Below are 26,832 nucleotides of genomic sequence, written 5' to 3'. Positions count from 1 at the left end.
GTTGGGGTGTAGGGTTTGAGCATTGCCTGAAGGTAGGGGCAGTTCCTCTTGCTGCTCTGTAGGTAAGTGCCATGGTCTTGTGGTGGATGCGAGCTTCGACTGGAAGCCAGTGGAGTGTGTAGATGAGCGGGGTGACATGGCGGGTTGCAGCAATCTGGATAAATTGCAGGGATTTGATGGCACAAGCGGGGAGCCCAGCCAACAACAAGTTGCAGTAGTCCAGACGGGAGATGACAAGTGCCTGGATTAGGACCTGCGTGAGGTACGTGTCTTACTCTACAAATGTGGTAGAGTATGAACCTGCAGGAGCAAGTCCTGCTTTGATGTTTGCAGAGAACGACAGCATGTTGTCCAGGGTCACGCCAAGATTCTTTGCACTGGGAGGGGTACACCGTGGAGTTGTCAACCGTGATGGAGAGGTCTTTGAGTGGGTAGGCCTTCCCAGGAAGGAAGACCAGCTCCATCTTGTCGAGATTGAGTTTAATAAAGGTGCTGGGCCAACATCCAAGCTGAGATATCCGCCAGGCACACTGAGATGCGTGTCGCCACCTGGGTGTCAGAAGGGCGAAGGAGAAAAGTAGTTGAGTGTCATTCACATAGCAATGATAGGAGAGACCAAGTGAGGATACGATGGAGCCGAGTGACTTGGTGTGCAGAGAATTTTGGTATTTGGTATTTTATTAGGATCCCCATTAGCTGTTGCAAAAGCAGCAGCTACTCTTCCTGGGGTTCACACAAAACATGAAACATGACTTAATACAGAACATTAATAGACAAGAACAGCTCAAGGACAGAACTACATATACTACCTGTCAAAAGTTATAGAACAACTACTCATTCAAGGGTTTTTCTTTATTTTGACTATTTTCTACATTGTAGAATAATAGTGAAGACATCAAAACTATGAATAACACATGGAATCATGTAGTAACCAAAAAAGTGTTAAAAAAATCTAAATATAATTTATATTTGAGAATCTTCAAATAGCCACCCTTTGCCTTGATACCAGCTTTGCACACACTTGGCATTCTCTCAACCAGCTTCACCTGGAATGCTTTTCCTACAGTCTTGAAGGAGTTCCCACATATGCTGAGCACTTGTTGACTGCTTTTCCTTTACTCTGTGGTTCGACTCGTCCCAAACCATCTCAATTTGGTTGAGGTTGGGTGATTGTGGAGGCCAGGTCATGTGATGCAACAGTCCTTCACTCTCCTTCTTGGTAAAATAGCCCTTACACAGCCTGGAGGTGTGTTGGGTCATTGTCCTGTTGAACAACAAATGACAGTCCCACTAAGCCCAAACCTGATGGGATGGCATATCGCTGCAGAATGCTGTGGTAGCCATACTGGTTAAGTGTGCCTTGAATTCTAAATAAATCACAGACAGTGTCACCAGGAATGCACCCCAATACCATAACACCTCCTCCTCCATGCTTTACAGTGGGAAATACACATATGGAGATCATCCGTTCACCCACACCACGTCTCGCAAAGACACGGCGGTTGGAACCAAAAATCTCCAATTTGGACTCCAGACAAAGGACAGATTTCCACCAGTCTAATGTCCATTGCTTGTGTTTCTTGGCCCAAGCATGTCTCTTCTTCTTTTTGGTGTCCTTTAGTAGTGGTTTCTTTGCAGCAATGGGCCATGAAGGCCTGATTCACACAGTGTCTGAACAGTTGATGATAAGATATGTCTGTTACTTGAACTCTGTGAAGCATTTATTAGGGCTGCATTTTCTGAGGCTGGTAACTCTAATGAACTTATCCTCTGCAGCAGAGGTAACTCTGGGCCATTATGAAGTCGGATTTGACGCAGCCAGTGGTCAGTGATGAGTTCATGAAGGAAGTGAGGAATCGGAGAAGGTTTCCAGAGATGGTCTGGAGGAGGGGATGGGGTTGAGTGGATAGGTTGTCCGGCTCTAGTAGCATGGAGATAGAGGGGAGAAAGAGGTCAAGGCGCTCCGTGTGAGTGGGACCAGTGGACCCAATAGGCTGAGTCAATGAGGAGCGGATGTTGTCCACCTTCTTTTCAAAGTGGTTGACAAAGTCATCCACAGAGAGGGAGGAGAGAGGGGGTTGAGGATTAAGGAGGAAGGAGAAGGTGGGAAAGAGTTTAGAGTTTAGGTTTAGAGGCGGAAGCTTGGAATTCTGCATGATCGAAAGTGGCTTTAGCAGTGAATACAGAGGGAGAGAAGGTAGAGATGAGGGAGTGAAAGGATGATAGGTCCTCCGGAAGTTTAGTTTTCCTCCAATTTTGCTCATCTGCCTTTAGCCCCTCCGCCACATAGCAGGAGGGGAGGGACAAGCCGGCCGGGAGGTAAGGGGACAGTGAGAGTCATAAGATGCGGAAAGGGAGGTGAAGGAGACAGGAGGGCAAAGGTTTTAGCAGAAGCGAGAGATGATAGGATAGAAGAGGAGAGAGTAGTGGGAGAAAGAGAGCAGAAAAGGAACAAAGTAGTGATCAGAGACCTGGAGGGGGTTTGCAGTGAGATTTGTAGGCAAACAGCCTTTAGTAAATATGATATCAAGCTTATTGCCTGCCTTGTGAGTGGGAGAGGACTGTGAAAGGGTGAGGTCAAAAGAGGCAAGGAGGAAAAGAAAGAAATGAAGGCAGACGTCGGGAGGTTGAAGTCACCCAGAACGAAGAGCGGTGAGCCATCGTCAGGAAATGAGCTTATCAAGATGTCAACCTCAGTGAGGAACTCTCTAAGGGCACCTGGTGGGCGATGGATGACAACAATGTTAAGCTTGAGTGGACAAGTGACAGTGACAGCATGGAATTCAAATGAGGAAATGGACAGGTGAGAAAAGAGAAAATCTCCACTTAGGAGAAATAAGTAGCCCTGTGCCACCACCGCGACGACCAGATGCTCTCAGACTATGAGAGAAAACATGAAAGGAGAGCAGTTGGAGAAGCAGTGTTCTCTGGGGTGATCCAAGTCTCCGTCGGGGCCAAAAAGTCTAGTGACTGAAGGGCAGCATAGCCTGAGATGAACTCGGCATTCTTGACCACAGATTGTTAGTTCCAAACGCTGCAGGTGATTAGGAATTCAACATGGGTTGTGCGGGCAGGGTACACCACAGTAGGAGGGTTGCAGCCAAGGGGTGTTAAGTCTGTAAAGTGTACAGGGAGAGGAGTGAACAGGTAGGGAAAATACATTTATAGTTGACAAAGCTAGAAAAGAGCTAAATGAGAATCTGAAAATAACTAGGTATGATACTTAAGTGAGAGAGTGGTGTAGAGCCTTCCTCTCTTTCCTTTCTCGAATAACTCTGTAGAACAAGTTGGCAGAACAACAGATGAACCCTTTAGACCCCAAAACAATTCTAGAATACTGATGGAGATTTTCTGAGAATTTTCAAGTTAAAGCTAATTTTCTCACACATTTCAAACAGACATACCTTAAAAGCTAAGAACAAATTACAATTACAAATTACACATACTTCCACCATTTTCTGCCCGTGCGTCCAACATTGTAATAGCTCCTCAGTTGGTCAAGATGGTCAACCCCACCCAATTTCTTGTTGTAATCCATTACAAGATCTGGAACTGATATACGTTCCTACCAAGTTAAAAACAACTCCACAACCCCTGCCACTGCCGCTTTAGGCCCAGGCTGTGTGGTACAAGGGTGAATGGAGGGACTTGTGGCAGACACACTCCATGGAAATGTAGGCTCCCCTCTCGGGTGTGCTCTAATTCTTCCTCTGCTTCCTCCTCATCTCCCTCTTCCTCTCCCTTTTCCTCCTCCTCTCGATGTCCCTCTCCCTCCACTCTCCTCTCCCTCCTCTTCACTCTCCACTTCCTCTCTCGCTCCACTCGCCTCTCCTTCCCGCTTCTCTTCCTCTCTCCCTCCACTCGCCTCTCCTTCATTCTCCTCTTCCACTCTCCCTCCACTGTCCCCTCGCTCCACATCATCTCTAACTCCTCTTCCTCCCTGCCTTTTGCTGCTGAGCCCTGACTCTCCACATCAGTTTCTTTGTTTTCACTGACTTAGAGTAACAGAGGGAGATGTGCAGCAAAATGATACAATTGTAGTCAGGAACATAATCTCTCTCTCTCCCTCTCACACTGTCTCTCTCTTCCTTCCTCTCTTTCTTTTTCTCGACCACACACATACTCTCTTCCTAATAACGGGTTTCCATAATAAATTGTGTGATACAGTTGCACGCCTCCCATTCCGCACACACTCACTTGCTCTCTCCTCCAATCACCTCTTGCTTTCTTGCCTGACAGGCTAACTACAGAGTGTGCCAATGTTAGCTGATTAGTTACGAATCTGGGACAGTTTCCAAATGAATGGCATCGGTAGAAACAGGACAAAACAAGCAACTTGTTAGCTGGCTATGTAAACAAATATCCAACTCATCATATCAGCTCTACTGCGTGGGCATCTAACCTAACACGACAGCTAAGCTGTCAAATAATAGGAAAACGAGGCAATGTATAGCCTATCAATATCTGCACCTACCAAACATGACCATAACCTAAGCCAAACAGATAAACACAAATTACTCTAGCCTTCATTTCGGTGGCTAGTTAGCTAGTTGTCTTTATGGATAGCTAGTAAATGTGACAGCTGAGGTTGACGCTTCGTGAGCTCAGCTCAAATGTACAGCTACACACAACTTTTCTTGCCTGGCTTGCTAGTTAGCTACAGCAAGCAGCTTGGGCCGTTTCCATATGAATTACATAAGTAGTAACAAGACAAAACAACCCAACTAGTTGTACTGATGCTCATTCTGTTCACCAGTTCCGGAGGTCGACGTCACCGGCTTTCTAGGCTTCACTGAACGGATTCATTATCATCAACCCCAGACTGTCTTGTCTGATTACACATTAAAACTCGTTTTTCAACCACTCCACAAATTTCTTGTTAACAAACTATAGTTTTGGCAAGTCGGTTACGACATCTACTTTGTGCCTGACAAGTAATTTTTCCAACAATTGTTTACAGACAGATTATTTCACTTATAATTCACGGTATCACAATTCCAGTGGGTCAGAAGTTTACATACACTAAGTTGACTGTGTCTTTTAAACAGCTTGGAAAATTCCCGAAAATGATGTCATGACTTTAGAAGCTTCTGATAGGCTAATTGACATCATTTGAGTCAATTTGAGGTGTACCTGTGGATGTAGTTCAAGGCCTAGCTCCAAACTCAGTGCCTCTTTGCTTGACATCATGGGAAAATCAAAAGAAATCAGCCAAGATGCTAGAAAAAAATGGTAGACCTCCACAAGTCTGGTTCATCCTTGGGAGCAATTTCCAAATGCCTGAAGGTAGCACGTTCATCTGTACAAACCATAGTACGCAAGTATAAACACCATGGGACCACGCAGCCGTCATACTGCTCGGGAAGGAGACGCGTTCTGTCTCCTAGAGATGAACGTACTTTGGTGCGAAAAGTGCAAATCAATCCCAGAACAACAGCAAAGGACCTTGTGAAGATGCTGGAGGAAACAGGTACAAAAGTATCTATATCCACAGCAAAACGAGTTATATCGACATAACCTGAAAAGTCGCTCAGCAAGGAAGAAGCCATTGCTCCAAAACCGCCATAAAAAAGCCAGACTACGGTTTGCAACTGCACATGCGGACAAAGATCGTAGTTTTTGGAGAAATGTCCTCTGGTCTGATGAAACAAAAATAGAACTATTTGGCCATAATGACCATCGTTATGTTTGGAGGAAAAAGGGGGATGCTTGCAAGCCGAAGAACACCATCCCAATCGTGAAGCACGGGGGTGGCAGCATCATGTTGTGGGGGTGCTTTGCTGCCAGAGGGACTGGTGCACTTCACAAAATAGATGGCATCATGAGGGAGGAAAATTATGTGGATGTATTGAAGCAACATCCCAAGACATCAGTCAGGAAGTTAAAGCTTAATCGCAAATGGGTCTTCCAAATGGACAATGACACCAAACATACTTCCAAAGTTGTGGCAAAATGGCTTAAGGACAACGAAGTCAAGGTATTGGAGTGGCCATCACAAAGCCCTGACCTCAATCCCATAGAACGTTTGGGGGCAGAACTGAAAAAGCGTGTGCGAGCAAGGAGGCCTACAAACCTGACTCAGTTACACCAGCTCTGTCAGGAGGAATGGGCCAAAACTCACCCAACTTATTGTGGTAGCTTGTGGAAGGCTACCCGAAATGTTTGACCCAAGTTAAACAATTTAAAGACAATGCTACCAAACACTAATTGAGTGTATGTAAACTTCTGACCCACTGGGAATGTGATGAAAGAAATAAAAGCTGAAATAAATCATTCTCTCTTCTATTATTCTGACATTTCACATTCTTAAAATAAAATGGTGATCCTAACTGACCTAAGACAGGGAATTTTTACTGGGATTAAATGTCAGGAATTGTGAAAAACTGAGTTTAACTGTATTTGGCTAAAGTGTATGTAAACTTCTGACTTCAGCTGTGTGTTCCCTCTGTCTTTGTGGGTTATTGTTCCCATGTCCGTTGGTGGTGCGAGTACCTATGCGTTAGTGCAGCTGTTATGCTGCGTGCTTTATATATATATATATTGTGTATTACGGGTATTGTCCCGTGTCATTCAGTGAGGTTTACTCTCGCTCTTTTGTTTGGGTACAGCCCAGTGTTTTTGTATACGTGTTTGTTTTGGGTGTATTAAAAACCACTAACACCAAACGTATATCTGCTATTTACTCATTTCACTCACTTCGACGTTATCGCTTTTCAAAGTGCAAGGACATGTCCGAATCCGTATCGTCAACCAACATAGATACAGCTTCTTCCAAAGTGAAAAGTTGTGAAGACGTTCTTTTTGAGTGACGCAGTGATTAAAAACGTTGAAAAGTCATATGACAGCATACCCTGTTTCCGGGTGTCTGGTTGATGACCACAGCCACGCGAATACGACAACAGGGTTGTTACCAAGTGAATTTTGCGATATCGAGACAGACACGAAACAAGGCCGTTCGCGGCGGTGGAGGCTGGTGAGGGGAGGACGGCTCATAATAATGGCTGGAACGGAGCGAGTGGAATGGCATCCGACCATGTGTTCGATGTATTTGATACCATTCCACCCATTCCGCTCAAGCCATTACCACGAGCCCGTCCTCCCCAATTAAGGCGCCACCAGCCTCCTGTGGTCCGCGGCCGCTATAGTTATTTAAAGAAAGGCAGTCGACGGCCGCTATGGGATCTAAAAAGTTAAGACAGAAAATATACACCTGGAGATATCATCAGTCCTCTAGCTATTTATTTGGCTGTCATGGCATCCAGCTGAATGTAGAGATGCCAGAGCAGGTTTTACTACCTTACCCAGCTTCTAGGCTGCCTCTCATAAACAAATACTATGAGGAGGTTTGTAGAGATGATTGACGCTATTGAGATGCACCATTCCCTAGCCTCCGGCAATATGTGAAAACAAATTACTATTTTCCTCCCTCTATTTAAGCATTTTCTCTGTGTTGTCTGTGCTTCTGTATGCCCTCCCTCCCTGTTGTCATGTGAGATTCCAGTCAGCTCCCCCCCAGATGGGGATGTGAGAGCTGTCTCAGAGGAACGCAGCTGTGTCTGTCATCCAATGCATGCACTTTAGGGACCAGTCACATTATATCAGGCCCAAGCCCTGACGGAGACACTGCACAGAGACAAATCTGTTGGGCCACTAGCTTCCACACATGCCGGAGGGCTGGAGAGAGCGGAAGAGGGGCCACAATTGCACAGTACAGTGGATTATCATGGTAATATAATATCATCAATATAAGCAGTTTATTTGCTGTTTGTGCCATGGTAGTTTTGGGGAACGAACAGACTGACTTGACCTGACGTGAACTGTCTTGAATGAGCTTCTGTATCGTAGGCTCGTTCACAAATCGGTTTATGAGGGCAAGGAGTTCAGTCTCAAGGGATTCCTTTGCCGCGTACAAACAGGAGTGGGATGGAGGAGGAGAGTCTCTGCTCATGTATTTGATGAGATCAGTGCACTCAGAACTGGTTAATATATTTGATGTTCTGTGTTTGTTGATAGACATTTCTGCTCTGTAATTCCGTGAGCTCTACACTGCGTTAGACCACAGTGTGTGAAAGGCCACCCGTAGACGCATAAGCTGTGTGGAATGTACAGCAGCACTGGAGAGATTCCATTAGGATTATGTGTGTATCTTCATACAGCGCCTGTCTTTGGTAAGCGGGTACTGTACTATATGACAGTGTGCTTGTAAAATAAGACGATGTAATTATCTACTTTCTTACAGATTTCCCATTATCTTTCTCTCTCTCTCTCTCGTCATGGCTTTGTGTCCCTGCGCGTTGTGACGGCCTCATTACTCTGTGAAGTTAATGGATTCAGCGGCTTGGCCTGCATTAATTCAACTGTATATATTTCCCTGTGAAACATGCAAACATGATCCCCTGAAAGGAGTGTGAAGAAGGAGATATAGACAAACAGACGGATTGAAAGGGAAGGAGGGAGGGAGGGCGAGCGAGGCAGTAGTGAAATAGAATGGTGAACTGTAGCACAGGCCACCCATGCGTAGTTGTCTGTGGTACTGTTCCTCAGATACTGTGGAGTGCTAATTAAATTCCTCTTGTCACAATGGGTCACCAGACGTAGCAGGCGACAAGCAGGATGGGAGATGGAGAGAGAAGCACTATTCCCCCCATAACGTTTCTAGTGAGAGGATAGATGAGAGCCAGAGAATGCTGTTCAGAAGATATAAATTGTTGGCTTAGACTGTTTGTATTTGCACCACATCGTTTTATATGAATGTCGACCTTGAGGCGTTATTCTCTTTGGTGGTAGAGAGACTTTAAGAAAATGAGCAGCACTCCTCTGCATTTCATGTGGTAGTTAAATGTGGGTGCAGCTTTGCCTGGCAACATTTATAATTTCGACTGGGCTCTTATATGCATGGGACCAGCTTTACTTTAAATAGCAGCAGCTGTTGAATGAATCATACATTAGAGCCGAAGAAGCCGAAGAACAGCCTCACGCCTCGGTGTTACCTGGGAGTTGGACTCTCCAAGGTCAAAGCTGGCTTTTGCTTGATTAAATCCTGCTCAAATCATCTATATTCCAAATGACATTCCTAGGCATCGTGCTTGATGGATTCTCCCAATTCTTCAAATTAATGTCATGGTCCACTTGATCGTTTGGAGGAAACCTACATGTAGGAACGTTTTACATTTGATCAGTTAGTGACCACTTAATGGATATTTGAAGAGCAAAATTGCATCTGATTGCCCCCAACCATAACTTGATAGAATGTGGTCTGGTATGTCATTGAGCAAATTTGCTAAAGCACGGTTGTTAGATACAGTGGGGAGAACAAGTATTTGATACACTGCCGATTTTGCAGGTTTTCCTACTTACAAAGCATGTAGAGGTCTGTAATTTTTATCATAGGTACACTTCAACTATGAGAGACGGAATCTAAAACAAAAATCCAGAAAATCACATTGTATGATTTTTAAGTAATTAATTTGCATTTTATTGCATGACATAAGTATTTGATACATCAGAAAAGCAGAACTTAATATTTGGTACAGAAACCTTTGTTTGCAATTACAGAGATCATACGTTTCCTGTAGTTCTTGACTAGGTTTGCACACACTGCAGCAGGGATTTTGGCCCACTCCCCCCTACAGATCTTCTCCAGATCCTTCAGGTTTCGGGGCTGTCGCTGGGCAATACGGACTTTCAGCTCCCTCCAAAGATTTTCTATTGGGTTCAGGTCTGGAGACTGGCTAGGCCACTCCAGGACCTTGAGATGCTTCTTACGGAGCCACTCCTTAGTTGCCATGGCTGTGTGCTTCGTGTCGTTGTCATGCTGGAAGACCCAGCCACGACCCATCTTCAATGCTCTTACTGAGGGAAGGAGGTTGTTGGCCAAGATCTCGCGATACATGGCCCCATCCATCCTCCCCTCAATACGGTGCAGTCGTCCTGTCCCCTTTGCAGAAAAGCATCCCCAAAGAATGATGTTTCCACCTCCATGCTTCACGGTTGGGATGGTGTTCTTGGGGTTGTACTCATACTTCTTCTTCCTCCAAACACGGCGAGTGGAGTTAGACCAAAAAGCTCTATTTTTTGTCTCATCAGACCACATGACCTTCTCCCATTCCTCCTCTGGATCATCCAGATGGTCATTGGCAAACTTCAGACGGGCCTGGACATGCACTGGCTTAAGCAGGGGGACCTTGCGTGCGCTGCAGGATTTTAATCCATGACGGCGTAGTGTGTTACTAATGGTTTTCTTTGAGACTGTGGTCCCAGCTCTCTTCAGGTCATTGACCAGGTCCTGCCGTGTAGTTCTGGGCTGATCCCTCACCTTCCTCATGATCATTGATGCCCCACGAGGTGAAATCTTGCATGGAGCCCCAGACCGAGGGTGATTGACCGTCATCTTGAACTTCTTCCATTTTCTAATAATTGCGCCAACAGTTGTTTCCTTCTCACCAAGCTGCTTGCCTATTGTCCTGTAGCCCATCCCAGCCTTGTGCAGGTCTACAATTTTATCCCTGATGTCCTTACACAGCTCTCTGGTCTTGGCCATTGTGGAGAGGTTGGAATCTGTTTGATTGAGTGTGTGGACAGGTGTCTTTTATACAGGTAACGAGTTCAAACAGGTGCAGTTAATACAGGTAATGAGTGGAGAACAGGAGGGCTTCTTAAAGAAAAACTAACAGGTCTGTGAGAGCCGGAATTCTTACTGGTTGGTAGGTGATCAAATACTTATGTCATGCAATAAAATGCAAATTAATTATTTAAAAATCATACAATGTGATTTTCTGGATTTTTGTTTTAGATTCCGTCTCTCACAGTTGAAGTGTACCTATGATAAAAATGACAGACCTCTACATGCTTTGTAAGTAGGAAAACCTGCAAAATCGGCAGTGTATCAAATACTTGTTCTCCCCACTGTATATCCCTAGAGACCTAATGGTGCTGCCATGTGTGTCAGATGCATTTATAATATCTAATATCTTTAACAAGTCTCCATTTTCCATGGAAAAGCTAGTCTGTTTTTTCCCCAAAGGAAATTCAGGGAATTTAAGGCCATACATTTCAAACAAGTGTAAGGAAAATTGGCAGATATTATTGTATGATGATGATGATTAGATATTTGTTTGAGTGGTTCTTTGATATGTTCACATACATTTTTTTGTGTTGTAATTGGGAGAAAATATACTTTAAAAAAAACAGTATTATTAACCTGCAGTTACCGTATTGAATGATCCATTTCAAGAAGCTTGACCAGCACAATGCATGAAAGAGACCAGATAACAACAACTGTGGTAGCTATAGTTGATGTCACCAGCGTTCTCTCCATCTCTCTCCACAGCACACGAGGAGTCAGTGGCCACCTACAAAGGCAACGAGTTTTTCAGCTATGACCTGTCTCAGACGCCCATCCAGAGCAGCCTGGACGAGATTAGTCTGTCCTTCCGCACGCTGCAGAGGAACGGACTCCTGCTCCACACCGGGAAGTCAGCTGACTACGTTAACCTATCCCTGAGGAGTGGCGCTGTGTGGCTGGTCATCAACCTCGGGTCCGGGGCCTTTGAGGCCCTGGTGGAGCCTGCCAACGGCAAGTTCAACGACAACGCCTGGCACGAAGTCCGTGTCACACGCAACCTGCGCCAGGTACTGTTGCCCCCCTGTCTCTCCTCCTTCATATGCGCGGCAGTAGTTCTATCGTTCATTATTACAGGAAGAGTTTCATGTTATATTTAAGAGGGAGTACTAGTGTCATTATTTAGCTTCCAGTAGTTGTTCATGTTTCCTCATCATGGGCATCCAAGGAAAAGCAGTTATACTGTCAGCTTGTGATTTAATTATGCTAATGTCTCCCTCAGGACTGAAAAAACTAAGATGAATAGAAAACAAACAGCGTACTACATTTTTAAAATATCACTGTTTTAGGCTTTTCTGATTGAACCCTTAATTTATCAGTCCCAAGCCAAACTCCAGTGACTCATACCCCAGTTCTTTAGGGTACGTTCAGAAAACATGCCTCACCTAGAGTAACCCATTATTTTTTTCTCTATGGCAGTCGGTACACAATCTTGTTTCTTTTCAATTCAGTTCAGAGTGAAATGAATCAATACCACAAGTTTGTCTCTCTCAAAATAATGTCTCCATAGGTGAAAAAACGATGCAGTGTGATGTTCCGCCTTCTTAGTGAGACTAGTCATGCTGAGGTGTAGATTGTTGTGGCTGAAATAACATGGAACTTGTGGATGGATTTCTGGGTCAGTCTCATTGAGTCTCAATTCCAGTGTCAACAACAGTGTAGTAATCGATAATAGTTTTTTCGTGCACTTTGGATTTGTCATGTTTTTACATATTGAAGGTGCTTTTTTTAAAGGTCCATGTTTCCAACTGAAATGTTACTTTACATGTCAATGTGTACAGTGCTGTGGGTGAGTTTATCCTGTGGAAGGATACCACAATTGTTTTACTGAGCTGAGAATAGAGTCTGATGAATGGTCCGTATAGCTAGATCAGGCCTCTAGGTTTGCACTTCAACAAAACCGTTGATCTTTGAAAGCATACAACCATGTATTTCACATTTGAATCTCTCTACTAGCTTTACACCTTGTGAGGGTTAGTCGGTGACACACTCTCTTACTAACCCTGGTCCTGCCTGCTTTCCCTTCCCACGCCACATTAAGCCTGTCTATCTCCACTCTGACTGACCGTTTTATGGTCAATTGCTTTGCTAACTCTGTCTTGTATACTAACTAACATAACTCTTTAAAGGCTCCAAGCTTCATCCCTTCATTTAAAAAAATAAATACATTCGTCATTATTTTGTCTTTCAAATGACATTTCCACGCAAATTTTGATTTGTATTACTGGTATTATATTGAATGAAGACATTATCTATGTAGTGAATATTATTTTATAAGGAATGTACACACATCCAGCCATTTTCTCCCTTTCTGATGAAGGATGCAGGCATTGGGCATTCTAAGCACCATCTGAATAGTTATTTTTTCACAGTATCTCTAGATTGTGTTGCTTTTATTGTCTAGAATCAACAAAAGACATGACAAAATTGGCCACAACTTCAGGGTGGCATTTAACATGCTAATTTTCTTTTTACAATCCGCAAATATCATCGAGGTTATTTGCCTCCTAGAACTCACTTCCAGCGGACAATAAGCTGTATCAGAAAACAAGTTATTCTATAACAGAATTCTGTTTTAGAGTAGACCTGTGCTCCCTTATTGGATAATCTGGTTGGTCCATTGTGGCTAACGGGAAGGGAATAAGAAAGATGCAGAGTGATAATAATAACAAGCACAGACCTTTACTGTACTGGGCATCAAAGAAATGTCAGGCACTGTGTAACAGTATTACTCAGAGAGAGACTTCAGTTAAAAGACAAGACAAAAAAAAAAATCGTACTTTCTTTTCAACTTCAAAGCTCGACTTCCCCTCCCTTCCGCCTTCTAATCCTAATTTTTTCCAACTTGTTAGTATGCGTAGAGGTAGATCGGTTTTGTTTCTTATTCTTTTATTAATTCTGTTGAATGCCTCCTAACATCAACTGTACATAGTATATATACATTAACAGAAATCAACGCTGTATGTAAGTGGGATTTCTCTTTCCATTTGACTTAAGGTGAATCATTCATAATGACATGATTAATATGCATCGCCTGTGTGTCCACACTCTAGCCCTTCATGGGTTATGACCACAAACCATGCAACCTTTACTTAAAACCAAAATGATGAGGTTTTATCAAGTTTTTCTCTATTCATACTAAGATTATACATTTCCAATTACTAATAGTCACTCTTCTCTATCTACTAATGTACTAACAACCATTTTTTGTGTCTGAATCTTCAGTTCTTACAAACAGACCCCCTTAACATCTCACCCCTACCTGCATACAAACATTCTCTCTCTTCATTATCCCGAGCCTACCCTCACCCATACTCCCCAAAGACAGAAAAATCCTATGCTTACAAACCCGCTCGTGCTTTTATCCCTGCATTTGTTCCTGCATACATAGCTCCTCTCTTCGGATAGCTTCCTGTTACCACACTAACATGCCGATAGAGAGAAACGCACCTCCTGTGGGAACGCCAGTGGAATGTATTTTTTTAACAAGCCCTGGTGGTCAGCTTTCGCTGGCCTGATTCCTCTTATCTTTCTCGCTCTCACTCTCTCTCTCTCTCACTCCCTCTTGCTCTTCCCCTTGCTCTTTCTCTCTCACATCCTCAATCACACACTCTCTTTGACACACACACACACACAATCTCACCTACTCCCTTGTTCAACCTTGCCTACAATCGAAGCTACAGACTCATAGCAGCTCTAAACAGCAACAGCAGACATAAAAATGTGTTGCCCCATGAGGGAAGTACATTTAAAACCAGGAAACACCCATAACTACAATACTGATCAGAACAGGGCAATTCCTCAGAGTGCAAGTGGCAGAGCCTTGCTCTTCTCAGAGAGGACCTCTGGGAAATGTAGTATTTGTCAGTCAGCAGTGATGGTCTGCAGCATTCACAGAATATCATAACAGTGTAAACCGCGTACTTTACAGTATTACCATTTCAGTCAAAGCTGAGCCACATACTTTATAGTATATCTCATATATATGTAATGAACTCCTCTTAAACCATTTTCATGGATTATAAATGCCTTCTGAAACTGTTGTTCTCCCAACAATGAATAATAGATTTGGATTTTTTTAAATCAGCTAATTGGTCCGTTAATTTGTTCTCCCTGTCTCTCCGTATTGATTTGACATTGGTTAGAATCAGCCTCAACTGTCTGATTACCGCCGATGGACTACTGTATCTATCATCGAATGGGTGCCTTCTCAAAATCAGCTACAAGCGGATACTACGATATATTTAATATTGTACTCAAATCCAAAACATCTGTGAAATGATCATATCATCATTTGCTCATCAACCCTGCTAATATTTTGAGAATCGAGAAAGGAAGCAAGCTTCTGAGATTGGCGGAGCCCTCCGACTGTGTTCATCAATTCACACTGTAGATCTTACAGCTAAGGATTCAACTCGATTCAAAGGCCAGCATTTTAACCGCAAAAACCCCCACAAAAACAAAGCAGCGGATGTTCGGTGTTTAATTCAAATTCTTTCCGCCATCTTCTCTTTGTTTCTGTTCTGTCTCTCCTCCGCCTTTCTCCATCCCTCTCTTTCTCTCTGGTCACCCATGTCTCTTTGTTTCTGTTCTGTCTCTCCTCCGCCTTTCTCCATCCCTCTCTTTCGCTCTGGTCACCCATGTCTCTTTGTTTCTGTTCTGTCTCTCCTCCGCCTTTCTCCATCCCTCTCTTTCTCTCTGGTCACCCATGTCTCTTTGTTTCTGTTCTGTCTCTCCTCCGCCTTTCTCCATCCCTCTCTTTCTCTCTGGTCACCCATGTCTCTTTGTTTCTGTTCTGTCTCTCCTCTGCCTTTCTCCATCCCTCTCTTTCTCTCTGGTCACCCATGTCTCTTTGTTTCTGTTCTGTCTCTCCTCCGCCTTTCTCCATCCCTCTCTTTCTCTCTGGTCACCCATGTCTCTTTGTTTCTGTTCTGTCTCTCCTCCGCCTTTCTCCATCCCTCTCTTTCTCTCTGGTCACCCATGTCTCTTTGTTTCTGTTCTGTCTCTCCTCCGTCTTTCTCCATCCCTCTCTTTCTCTCTGGTCACCCATGTCTCTTTGTTTCTGTTCTGTCTCTCCTCCGTCTTTCTCCATCCCTCTCTTTCTCTCTGGTCACCCATGTCTCTTTGTTTCTGTTCTGTCTCTCCTCCGTCTTTCTCCATCCCTCTCTTTCTCTCTGGTCACCCATGTCTCTTTGTTTCTGTTCTGTCTCCTCCGTCTTTCTCCATCCCTCTCTTTCTCTCTGGTCACCCATGTCTCTTTGTTTCTGTTCTGTCTCTCCTCCGCCTTTCTCCATCCCTCTCTTTCTCTCTGGTCACCCAGGTGACCGTCTCTGTGGATGGGATCCTGACCACCACCGGCTACACCCAGGAGGACTACACCATGCTGGGCTCAGATGACTTCTTCTACGTCGGCGGGAGTGCCCACACGGCTGACCTCCCTGGCTCCCCGGTCAGCAATAACTTCATGGGCTGTCTCAAAGACGTAAGTACAGTGCTGTTCAGCAGCCTTCAGCAGGGGACTCTGGTCTGAGAACACACATGCACAGGGCTCCTGTTGAGCTGTGTTCAGATTCACAAGCACCGTTCACTTTGCCAAATGACAGCTCTTTTACGTATGTGCCACTTGGAATTGAGATGTTAAACCGCCCAGTGCATCACACAGGAAGAACATGGCACGTTTATAGTTTTACATTTAGTTAGTTTCTAATTAATGACAGATTGTGACTTTGAACACATGCAGTGCCCTTAGTGTTCAGCTGTGTCCTAATGAGTCCTAATGTAGATTGCTGTGTGTCATTTGCATATCCCCTGACATTGTACAGTGTGGTCATGTATGAATGTAGCTATGGCCTTGAATTATATAATAGCATGACTACCTGGATATGAACCCCAGACTTGCTATTCTGTTGAATAATACAGGTTATATTCTCCAGGATTAATTACACTCCTGTACTGATGCCCCACCCCCGCCCTCCCTAGTGACTGCCATGACCTTCCTATACCCTCCCTATCTCTCTCTCTGCCTGTCTCCCCCCGTCCCTTCCTATTGCTCACTCTCTCTGCCCCCCCCCCCTCTCGTTCTTTCTCTCTCTCTGTCTCTCTCTCCCCCTCCATCCATCCATCCCGCCTGCCCTCCCACCCTCCCTCCCTCCCTCCCTCCCTCCCTCCCTCCCTCCCTCCCTCCCTCCCTCCCTCCCTCCCTCCCTCCCTCCCTCCCTCCCTCCCTCCCTCCCAGTCAGTGAACATCTGTAATTAATACTGTGCCAGTGTTAGTGAGGCCTTAGCCTTACCATCCTGACAGCCAATTCAGACATTGATTTCCTCCATGGATTCCCAGGCAGCGCGTCCCTCCCTCTGTCTCTGTCTAGTTGACCCTTCCATGTATTAATCATGTCTCCCTCTTCATTGATTGTGCCATGCTTCTCACTGCCTCCGCCTCCCAAAGTCTTTGTCCTGTTGTGTACAGGAATCCTAATAACTATACTAAAGATTGTTATATTTCCGTTAGGGAACGCCTACTCTGTGAAGTGTGTGTGTGTGCAATAGCTCAGTTCACCTTTGCACTCCTTCTAAACACTGCAATTTTGGCAAAAGTCTACAAAACTTAGCCCACTCTGTTCGTAACAGATTCTAGTTTTGGGAACAGAAAACTGTATTGAGATCAAATGTTTCATCGATGAGAAAATGTGCATTAAGTCGGCCAAAATCCATCTCGTTCCATCTTCTCCCACTGCCGGCCACTGGGCTTCCTCTCACTGCCATATTTGGTAGTGAGCGGAAACACCAAGTGGATGCTTCTTTTATACATCCGGTGAAATATCTGTCTCAATTGTTCTATCTGTGACTATACTGCTACAGACTCCTGATGCCTGTTTCAGTAGAACGTGGTGATAGATATTGGACTGTGTCAGTGCTGGGAGGGGTCTTTGGGAATTACCGATACACACCTACAATGCTGTGAAAAAAGAATTATATATATATATATATTTTTTTTTTACACTGAATGTTGTCAGATCTTCAACCGAAACCTCATATTAGATCAAGGGAACCTGAGTGAACAAATAGCACGAAATGTGGATACTTATTTCATTTATTTAATCAAAAGTGGTTGGTTTTCACCAGACATAACGGGACCAACGTCGTCCCAAAAAAGTTGACTCAAGTTTGCAAGAAAGCACCTGGAAGCAGCCGGATGATCGCCAAGACTCCTGGAAGAATGTTCTATCTATGAACAGATGAGTCAAAATGTGGAACTTTTTTGGACGACATGGGGTCCCGTTATGTCTGGCGATAACCAAACACTGCATTCACACAGTAAGAACCTCTAACTACACTAACTATACTACACTAACTATACTATACTAACAGTCAAGCATGGTGGTGGTAGTGTGATGGTTTGGGGATGCTTTGCTGCCTCAGGACCTGGACGACTTCCCATCATTAAAGGAACCATGAATTCTGCTCTGTATCAGATCATTCGAAAAGAGAATGTCAGGCCATCTGTCCGCAAGCTGAAGCACAGCTGGGTCATGCAGCGAGACAATGATCCAAAACACAATCCACATCAGATTGGCTAAAAAGCGACAAATTTAAACGTTTTGAAATGGCCTGGTCAAAGTCCAGACACAAACCGACCTGAAACGAGCAGTTCGTGCTCGACAACCCTAAAATGTCACAGAGTTAAAGCAGTTCTGCATGGAAGAGTGGGGCAAAATTCCCCCACAGAGAGACTGATCAAAAACTACAGGTGACACAAGCAGTTGGTGAGTGTAAGGGGGCAATTGGGTGTTGGTAACTTTGTTAAAAAAAATGTGTTTTGTTATTTGTTCACTAAGGTTTCCTTTCTTTTGGATGAAGATCTAAGAATATATTCAGGGTCAAAAATATGCAAAAACATCGAGAAAATCCGAAAGGCAGATACCTTTTCACGGAACTGCATTTGATCACAGGCTCAGCAATGTATGATTGATGCTACCAAAGGAGACCGAGATATTGAGTGTCATCAGAATGTTAGCGTAGCGTGAGATCGATTTTGTACTTTTGCATCTCTTGGCTGAAAATAGACTCAACAATTGCATTTTTCATACTCGGGCTCTTTTTCTATTCTTCTCATGAGATTTTATTTTGGTCTGGCAATTACTGATAATGGTGCCTTGTGAAACCAAGCCGCTGCCTAGTGTATTTTTAAACAAAAAGACACTAAAGTTCTCACCCTGGAGGAGGGCGCCAGTCAGCTTTGGACTGCAAGTGGTGTGAAAATGAAAACCATGTTCAGCTGTGCCTCCCTGCTGCCTCCATCTGTACATGAGAACAGTGCACATGTGACAGACAGACCGTCAGACAGACGGGGAGATTCTCATTATGGGTTTATGATCTGGTTGTGTAATGAACGAGAGCTCGTGCGTTTTACACGCTTCAATGAATTAGAAATTGTTGCATGGATTCTAAGGTTTGGTATTGAGGACAATCACAGAAAAGAGTGAGGGTTAAGCTAAATAGCAGGGCATAAAGTGGTCTTTCGGCAGACCGCAGCAACCCACTCAGTGACAGTCCTGTCCCTTGTCTTACAGGTGGTCTACAAGAACAACGAGTTCAGGCTGGAGCTGTCTCGCCTGGCTGCAGAGCGGGACCCTCAGGTCAGTGTTCACGGTGACCTGACCTTCCGCTGTGAGGACGTGGCGGCCCTGGAGCCGGTCACCTTCGACACACCCGCCGCCTACCTCACCCTGCCCAGGTGGAACACCAAGAAGACCGGCTCCATCTCCTTTGACTTCCGCACTACGGAGCCCAGCGGCCTGCTGCTGTTCAGCCACGGTGACAGGCGTCTGCAGGGCCCAGACAGACAGCCGGAGAGGCAGCCCAGGGCCGACTACTTTGCTATGGAGCTCCTGGACGGCTTCCTCTACCTGCTGATGGACATGGGCTCTGGCAGCATCAAGATGAAAGCCAGCAACAAGAGGGTCAACGATGGGGAGTGGTGCCACGTGGACTTCCAGAGGGAGGGGCGCATGGGTGAGAGAAAGCGCACATGATGAATCTGATAAAGGAGCTTAGTCAGAGCCATACTGCAACTCTGGTCTTATTGAGGTATCAGGAATAGCAAGGGTTAAATCCTACTGGCTTGTGAAATTCCATTTACTATACCCATTCGGAGGCACTCATATTGGCTTCTCCTTCATGTTTCTTAGCTGCCGTCAGAGATGCTGGGTGCATATCCCGTTTTAATTAGTCTTATTTTTAGCAGCTATAATCTATGTATGACATTTAGTAAATTGCCTTAACCTATTTCGCAAGTGGCCAATTATACCGTCATCCACCTCATGTGGGGAAATGTCTGCCCTCATTAGCCTTGCCCCTAGATTTGAGCCAGCGTTGCTTACACCTTACTATTAACAGAGAAATACGGTATGACAAAGACCTGAGACGTTCCAGTTCATTAGTCATCTCATAATTCTACACCTGGTGTACCTTGTGGATTATATTCTATATTATACAGTGCGATTATACAGTGAGACAGCCTTGATACTAGTTGACTCTCTCTGACTGTCTTGCCTTCAGGCCTGATCTCAGTGAACAGCCGCGGCATACCATTCTCTGCTAACGAAGGCAGTGAGATCTTAGACCTGGAGGGTGACATGTACCTCGGGGGTCTGCCCGAGGCACGCCAGGGCCTCATCCTCCCCCCAGAAGTCTGGACGGCCCCCCTCAACCTGGGCTACGTGGGCTGCATGCGTGACCTGTTCATGGATGGGCGGAGCCGGGACCTGAGGAGACTGGCAGAGATCCAGAGTGCCTCTGGAGTCAGCAGCTTCTGCACCAGGGAAACGCACATCAGGTGTGGCAGAGACGTCTGTGCCAACGGTGGGCAGTGCCGCGAGGGCTGGAACCGTCATGTGTGTGACTGCACCAGCACGGGCTACCTGGGCCCCAACTGTGAGAGCGGTGAGAGAGAGAGAGGATCAGCGGAATGTGGAAACGATCCCTGCTTGAAATGTTACCGCAAAGCTTTTAAACAAGTTTAATGACATTTCATACAGACAATGGAGATGAAATCACTTTTTATGTGAGTCATTCAAGTGGTAAATTGCCACTCTATTAGTGAATTGGCGGTATGTGAGGAATAAATAGGTGCTGTGTATCAGTGATTCATCAGTATTGCGGTGGTGCTCCGTGAGTCTGAATAACCCTGCATCTAGCACAGATATCGTTCTAACAGAGAGGATAGGAGCCCCATTGTGAAGCCATATAGGCCGACAACATTATGAGGGATATAAATGGAATCCTCATCCTATTTGTGGCCTGAATATAAATCTATGAGAGGAGGTTGATAACAGAGGCTTCACATTAGAGCGCTGTGGTACGTTACAGGCTGTTCCTGCCATCTAGTGTGGCTGCAGGAAACTGCGGTCTCTTCAATAGGCGTACAAAGAATCTGTTCGATCTTGTTCGGCGAAGATCGTAGCTGAAAATATGAGTGGAAGTGAAATTCTCTCATCTTCATTTGATATCGTGTTATGAATCATGCGCTTATTCAGTATTGGGTGTACAGGAATAGATGTTCAACTGTATGGGAATATTTGTGACAATGACATTTGCTAATGCTGTCTCCCTGTCCTTGGTGCCCGCACACAGAGGCCACGGTGCTGAGCTACGACGGCAGCATGTACCTGAAGGTGACGCTGCCAGTCAGCATGCACATGGAGGCCGAGGACGTGGCGCTGCGCTTTATGTCCCAGAGGGCCTTTGGGCTGCTTGTGGCCACTACCTCCCAGGACTCAGCTGACACCCTGCGTCTGGAGCTGGACGGGGGCCGGGTCAAACTCACCGTCAACCTGGGTAATGCTAACAGTGCTAACGTTTATGAGTCCTCACGGCTTCTCTGTGAGAGTACTCATGATGTAATGGGCAAAGGTATTGTCCTACATGTATCCTCCCCCCCTTTCTCCTCATCATACACAATCTATATACATCTCTCTGTATCGCCTCTGTGTTTTCTCTCTTTCTCTCTCACCCATTCCCTGGTCAGCCGCTAGCTGTTCCATCTCAACCCTTTCAGCCCTTCAACGGCCAGTGTGTCTGCAGTCCTAGGAGCAGGCAGCCAGAGAGACCAGCTCACTTAGAAACACGCCGTATCACCATGACAGATTCGTTGTCATGGTGTTCCGACGGATGTTGTAGTTGCTGTTCTAGATCACAAGTGCCGTCCACCATGGCTCTCAGATTTGTCCTAACCCAGGAAGAGGAGAGCAGTAGAGAGCCGACCGAGGCAGTAATGGTGCCTGACAGGGCTGTCTGCCTCAGCTGGTAGCCCCAGTCTCCACATGCCCCATTACGGCTGTAGGTAGTGAGTCTGGTCCTTGGCTGTTTGCATCCACTGCTTTGTGATGGTTGACAGCTCCAGAGAATACCTCAGGCACACTAGCATATCACCTTGTAGTGCAGGGTTTCCCTAACTTGGTCCTCGGGACATAGTACATAGCCTTCACGGAGGGCTTTATTATATCCAAAAGATCAAGGAAGCTCTGACTGTGTTGGCACGTGTTTTGGTAGTTGTACGCCATAATGACTATGTAGCTATTCTATTATTCAGAGGGCACAATGGTGAGGAGATTTTCCACGGCGTGACGCTCTCAAGCTCTAAATGCGTACGGTTTCAGTGTGGCTACGGGGGGTATGCGAATCAGCCCTTTCCTCTGTCTGTGCTCTACCTAACTACCACATGGGTTGTACACACACCGGGAGGCATATCTGTTATCAACCTCGGATTTAACGTAGGATTACTTTCTAGGTTGTAAATAGAGTCATGAAAATTCTACTAAAGTTATTACAGTAATGATATATCACAAACCCGGTGATTTTACTCTGATTGCGGTACACATTGCCGGTCCTCCTGAGTGTAGCGGAGAGTTAACATGACCTCCCTCAGCTCGTGTGTTAGTGGGTGCTGTATGGTTGCCATGGTGAGGAAAAGGCTGGTTTTGAATCTGGAGCTTGTCCCCGGATGGTGGTCTCTCTGGAGAAGAAAAAAAGAAACTGCAGAATGTGCCTTGAAGGATGTGAAATGTTTTTGTTTTGTTTTCTCTCTTTTTATATTGTTTCTTTTGAATTTACTTTTTGGGGGGGGGGATCTCACCATCTCACTCTCTCTCTCTCTCACCAGATTGTATCAGGATAGACTGTAACCTCAGTAAGTGGCTCCTATCATTATTTACTGTACTTCAGAACAACTATCTTATGTTCTGTTACTGTCTGTTTTACTATTAATACTGTTAAAAGCATTTAACGTTAGTCCTATACAATACGTATCCCAATGAAGTACTACAATCACACGGGTTGTCTTGAAAAATGTAAGGGATCGTAAGGTAAGTATCAAATACTGTATAAGCCTGTGTATCATTTGGTAAACCATTCTTTAGTCCAAGAAACAAATGTCAGAATCACAAAATGATCCCTTGTTCATTACAACAGCCAAAATACCATATGTCTATTAGTTCACAGTGCTCCTCAGAGAAACAACAGTGGCATTATCTCCCTGCTACTTCTATCAGTAATGTGCTCAAACTACCACCAGATGGCAATATACCATTGGGTTTTTGGGGAAAACATTTTCCCATGAGTTTTAACAATACATGTCCTGGTGACCTATGGGAACTGTTGTCTATAGAATTGAGTTTTTTTGAAATACATGTATTAGGACTCAAGGAAAGATGCATTTAAAATGCATGTAACTGCTTCGTTGTGTGTGTTGGTTAGTACAGGTATGAACCTAAAGGGTAAGAGGATAATGTACAGATCATGTAAATAATCTGCTTTCTTTAGATCATGTGACGCAGGCGAGACCTTGACAACAGATTGTGTACAAAGCCGTGATGTGTTTTCCATTTTGAACCTTGAATGGCAACCTTAAGTATGTTGCTGCAGAGTTGTCCTATGAATTTAGATGGATTGAAGTTTAATGGCAATAAAATATTCTTAATTGACTTTTAAATAGACACAATTAGCCAGTGGTTAAAGTAAATGATAGTCAATTAGAGCCCTCGACCATCTGGGAGAGCCTCTGTTTAGGCCATAGCTTGTCATGCATTTTTAACGGGCCTCTGATTTGGGCCTCTTAGAAGCACCATTTTAACAGATCGTTGGTAGAATGTTAAGAGGTAAGCATCGAGAGGAACGGGCACAATTGACAAAACAGGAGGAATTCAAATGTAATGGTTGAATGTTGCCCAAGGTAAAAGTTGAGTCTGTGCTGTATACAGTACGGGTAAGTCATAAATATGAAATGCATGCAGCTAACTGCCGAGGTCTTGATGGCTCCAAGCCTTTTCCCACCATGTTGTTTTATCAGGCCAATTGGCTCATCCACTGTGGATGAGGAGCTGTCCATGGTCCTGATTGGCTCACCAGGATACACCGTCTTGTGCGGGCCAAACTCATCTTCTGCAACCTACAACATACCGGCAACACATCTACACTGTATTCACACCCTTTTTTACCACATTTTGTTACGTTACAGCCTGATTCTAAAATTGATTAAATAAAACATGTTCCTCGTAAAATAAAGAATCACCCAATATGATTTCATTTTTACACGTAATAAACCTACTAATGTTGGACTGCATATTTTCAGATGTATACTTATTAAAATCATATTCGTCAAATTCTCTGGATAAAATTGGCCAAGGAAAGGGCTACTTTTAAAGCTACTGACGCCGTAGTCTTTCTCCCCCATCGTCTATACAAAGCCTGACAAGCCCAGTGACGCTAAATAAAGGCCCACGTCAAACGATCTGTAATCAGAACACAGAATGTAAACCCACACTATACTATACCTGTAACTTCAGTTTATCAAGACGCAATCATTACAACGCCGCAGAAGGACATTCAATTTGGCGTAATGTGAAGAATAGCTGTGTGCATAAAACAGCTGAACTGCAGAATACAAACTGGTGTACATTTTGCATTTGTGTCAATGAGGTATTTGTGTGAAAGGTTGATTTACGTGTGCATCTCTGTTTAAAGAGGTAATATGTCTTCGTCTAGAGCTGGTATTGCTTGGTCAATTGAAGTTAAATGCTGTCTTTCTCGTTACCTAGTTAATCATTGCTGTCTCAACTGTTAATAGCTCATCACTTGTGCTGTGGTTGGTGTTGACAACCTGACTCATCAGTGCCTGTATTGTTTTACCTCTCCTAGGCAATCAGCAGTTAGTGCCGGGAGGTGTGTCCTTCACCTCTGGTAGGCAATCAGCAATTAGTGTTAATACGTCAGTCTCCCCTATTTTTTCAGCAGCAGCTGTAAGCGGCGGTCTTGTCGCCAAAATGAAGACGGTTGCTGAAACAAAGACAGGGCTGCTGAGTTGTTCTGAGGAGTTAGAGGAAGGCCCCCACACCACTCTCTCACTTGAGTGTCTTACCTAGTTATTTTTAGATGATCTCATTTTTCTCTCTTGTAGCTTTGCCAACAGTGTTTTCTCTATACCTGTTCGCTCCTCTCCCTGTCGGCTTTACAGATGCTCCCCACCCCTTCTAATGTAGTGTACCCTGTGCGCACAATCCGTGTTGAATTCGTGGTCTCCGGCAGCGTTTCGAGCTGCCAATCTCCGGTCAAGAAGGCCTATGTTGCCCTTTATTCCCTCCTACACTTTTGGCCCTGACAGAGTCATGGATCGCCCCCAGAGAACGCTGCTATTCCAGCTGCTCTCGTCATCTGACTGTGTTCTCTCATAGTCAAAGAGCATCTGGTCGTCACTGTGGTGGCAGACGATCTCTGGAGACCTTCTTACTTCCCTCGTCAATGGGAAGTAATCCCATCCCTCACCACTGACTGCGCCCCCTCTGACTTCCAGAAGACCAGAGTCGCTCCCCTCCTCAAGAAACCAACACTCAACCCACTCTGACGTCAACTAGAGACCAGTATCCGTCTTCATCCCCAAAACACTGCAGATGTCTTTGACCTACTCTCTCAGAACGATCTTCTTGGAAACTAACCAGTCAGGCTTCAAGATAGCTCACTCGACTGTGGCCACTCTCCTCTGTTTAATGGAGGCTCTGCCAAAGCTGACACTGTTCTCATCCTCCTAGATCTATCCGCTGCCTTCAACACCATGATCGATCAGGTCCTCCACTCCACCCTCTCAGAGCCGGGCGTCTCAGGCTCTGCACACTCCTGGTTTGCATCCTACCTGGCAGGTCGCTCCTACCATGTCACTTGGCTCCGTCATATCCTCACATGGTCTCTTCCATCATTGCTGTGTGGATGACACTCAACTGCTTTTCTCTTTCCCCCTCCCTGACACCCAGGTGGTGACATGCATCTCTGCGTGCCTGGCAGACATCTCAGCCCACTGCTACAGGGGGTCAGTTCCCGCTCAGCCCAGTCAAAGCGCTTCTATGTCCTGCCACCCCAATGGTGGAACAAGCTTCCCCCTCCCTCCCCCCGTAATGCCAGGACAACGTAGTCCCTGCCCATCTTCTGAAAATGTCTGAAAAAGTAACTTTTCAAATAGTACAGTGCATTCTGAAAGTATTCAGGCCCCTTCACTTATTCCACATTTTGTTACATTACAGGCTTATTCTAAAGTGGATTAAAACATAATAATCCACATCAATCTACACACAATACCCCATAATGACAAATTTACATTTTTGCTAATTTATTCCAAATAAAAAACAGATACCTTATTTAAATAAGTATTCTGACCCTTTACTATGAGACTCAAATTTGAGCTCAGGTGCATCCTGTTTCCATTGATCCTCCTTGAGATGTTTCTACAACCTGATTGAAGTCCACCTGTGGTAAATTCAGTTGATTGGACATGATTTGTAAAGGCACACTCCTGTCTATATAAGGTCCCACAGTTGACAGTGCAGGTCAGAGCAAAAACCAAGCCATGAAGTCGAAGGAATTGCCCGTAGAGCTCCGAGACAGGATTGTGTCGAGGCACAGATCTGGGGAAGGGTACCAAAACATTTCTGCAACATTGAAGGTCCCCAAGAACACCGTGGCCGCCATCATTCTTAAATGGAAGAAGTTTGGAACCACCAAGACTCTTCCGAGAGCTGGCTGCCCGGCCAAACTAAGCAATCGGGGGAGAAGGGCCTTGGTCAGGGCCAGAGAACCATATGGTCACTCTGACAGAGCTCCAGAATTTGTCTGTGGCGATAGGAGAAACTTCCAGAAGGACAACCATCTGTGCAGCACTCCACCAATCA

The 26,832-nt window shown here is 44.9% G+C and overlaps 1 protein-coding gene across 5 annotated transcripts in view; it reads left to right on the top strand.

Moving 5' to 3' along the window:
• LOC139536951 (neurexin-2-like) overlaps positions 1-26,832 on the top strand; it is a 322,196-nt gene that overhangs the window by 121,871 nt on the left and 173,493 nt on the right. For 4 of the 5 annotated variants that reach the window (XM_071337713.1, XM_071337712.1, XM_071337714.1 and 1 more), the window contains 6 exons: positions 11,330-11,631; positions 15,942-16,103; positions 19,192-19,633; positions 20,180-20,563; positions 21,254-21,457; positions 22,782-22,808. In XM_071337713.1, coding sequence (XP_071193814.1) covers positions 11,330-11,631; positions 15,942-16,103; positions 19,192-19,633; positions 20,180-20,563; positions 21,254-21,457; positions 22,782-22,808 — 1,521 coding nt within the window. The remainder of the gene's footprint in view (positions 1-11,329; positions 11,632-15,941; positions 16,104-19,191; positions 19,634-20,179; positions 20,564-21,253; positions 21,458-22,781; positions 22,809-26,832) is intronic. The other variant, XM_071337711.1, reaches the window with a different exon arrangement.

The sequence above is a fragment of the Salvelinus alpinus genome, chromosome 13 (assembly GCF_045679555.1).
Source record: "Salvelinus alpinus chromosome 13, SLU_Salpinus.1, whole genome shotgun sequence".
Lineage (NCBI taxonomy): Eukaryota > Metazoa > Chordata > Actinopteri > Salmoniformes > Salmonidae > Salvelinus > Salvelinus alpinus.
The sequence above is the reverse complement of the archived record's forward strand: the minus strand, read 5'-3'. Positions and strand labels throughout refer to the sequence as shown.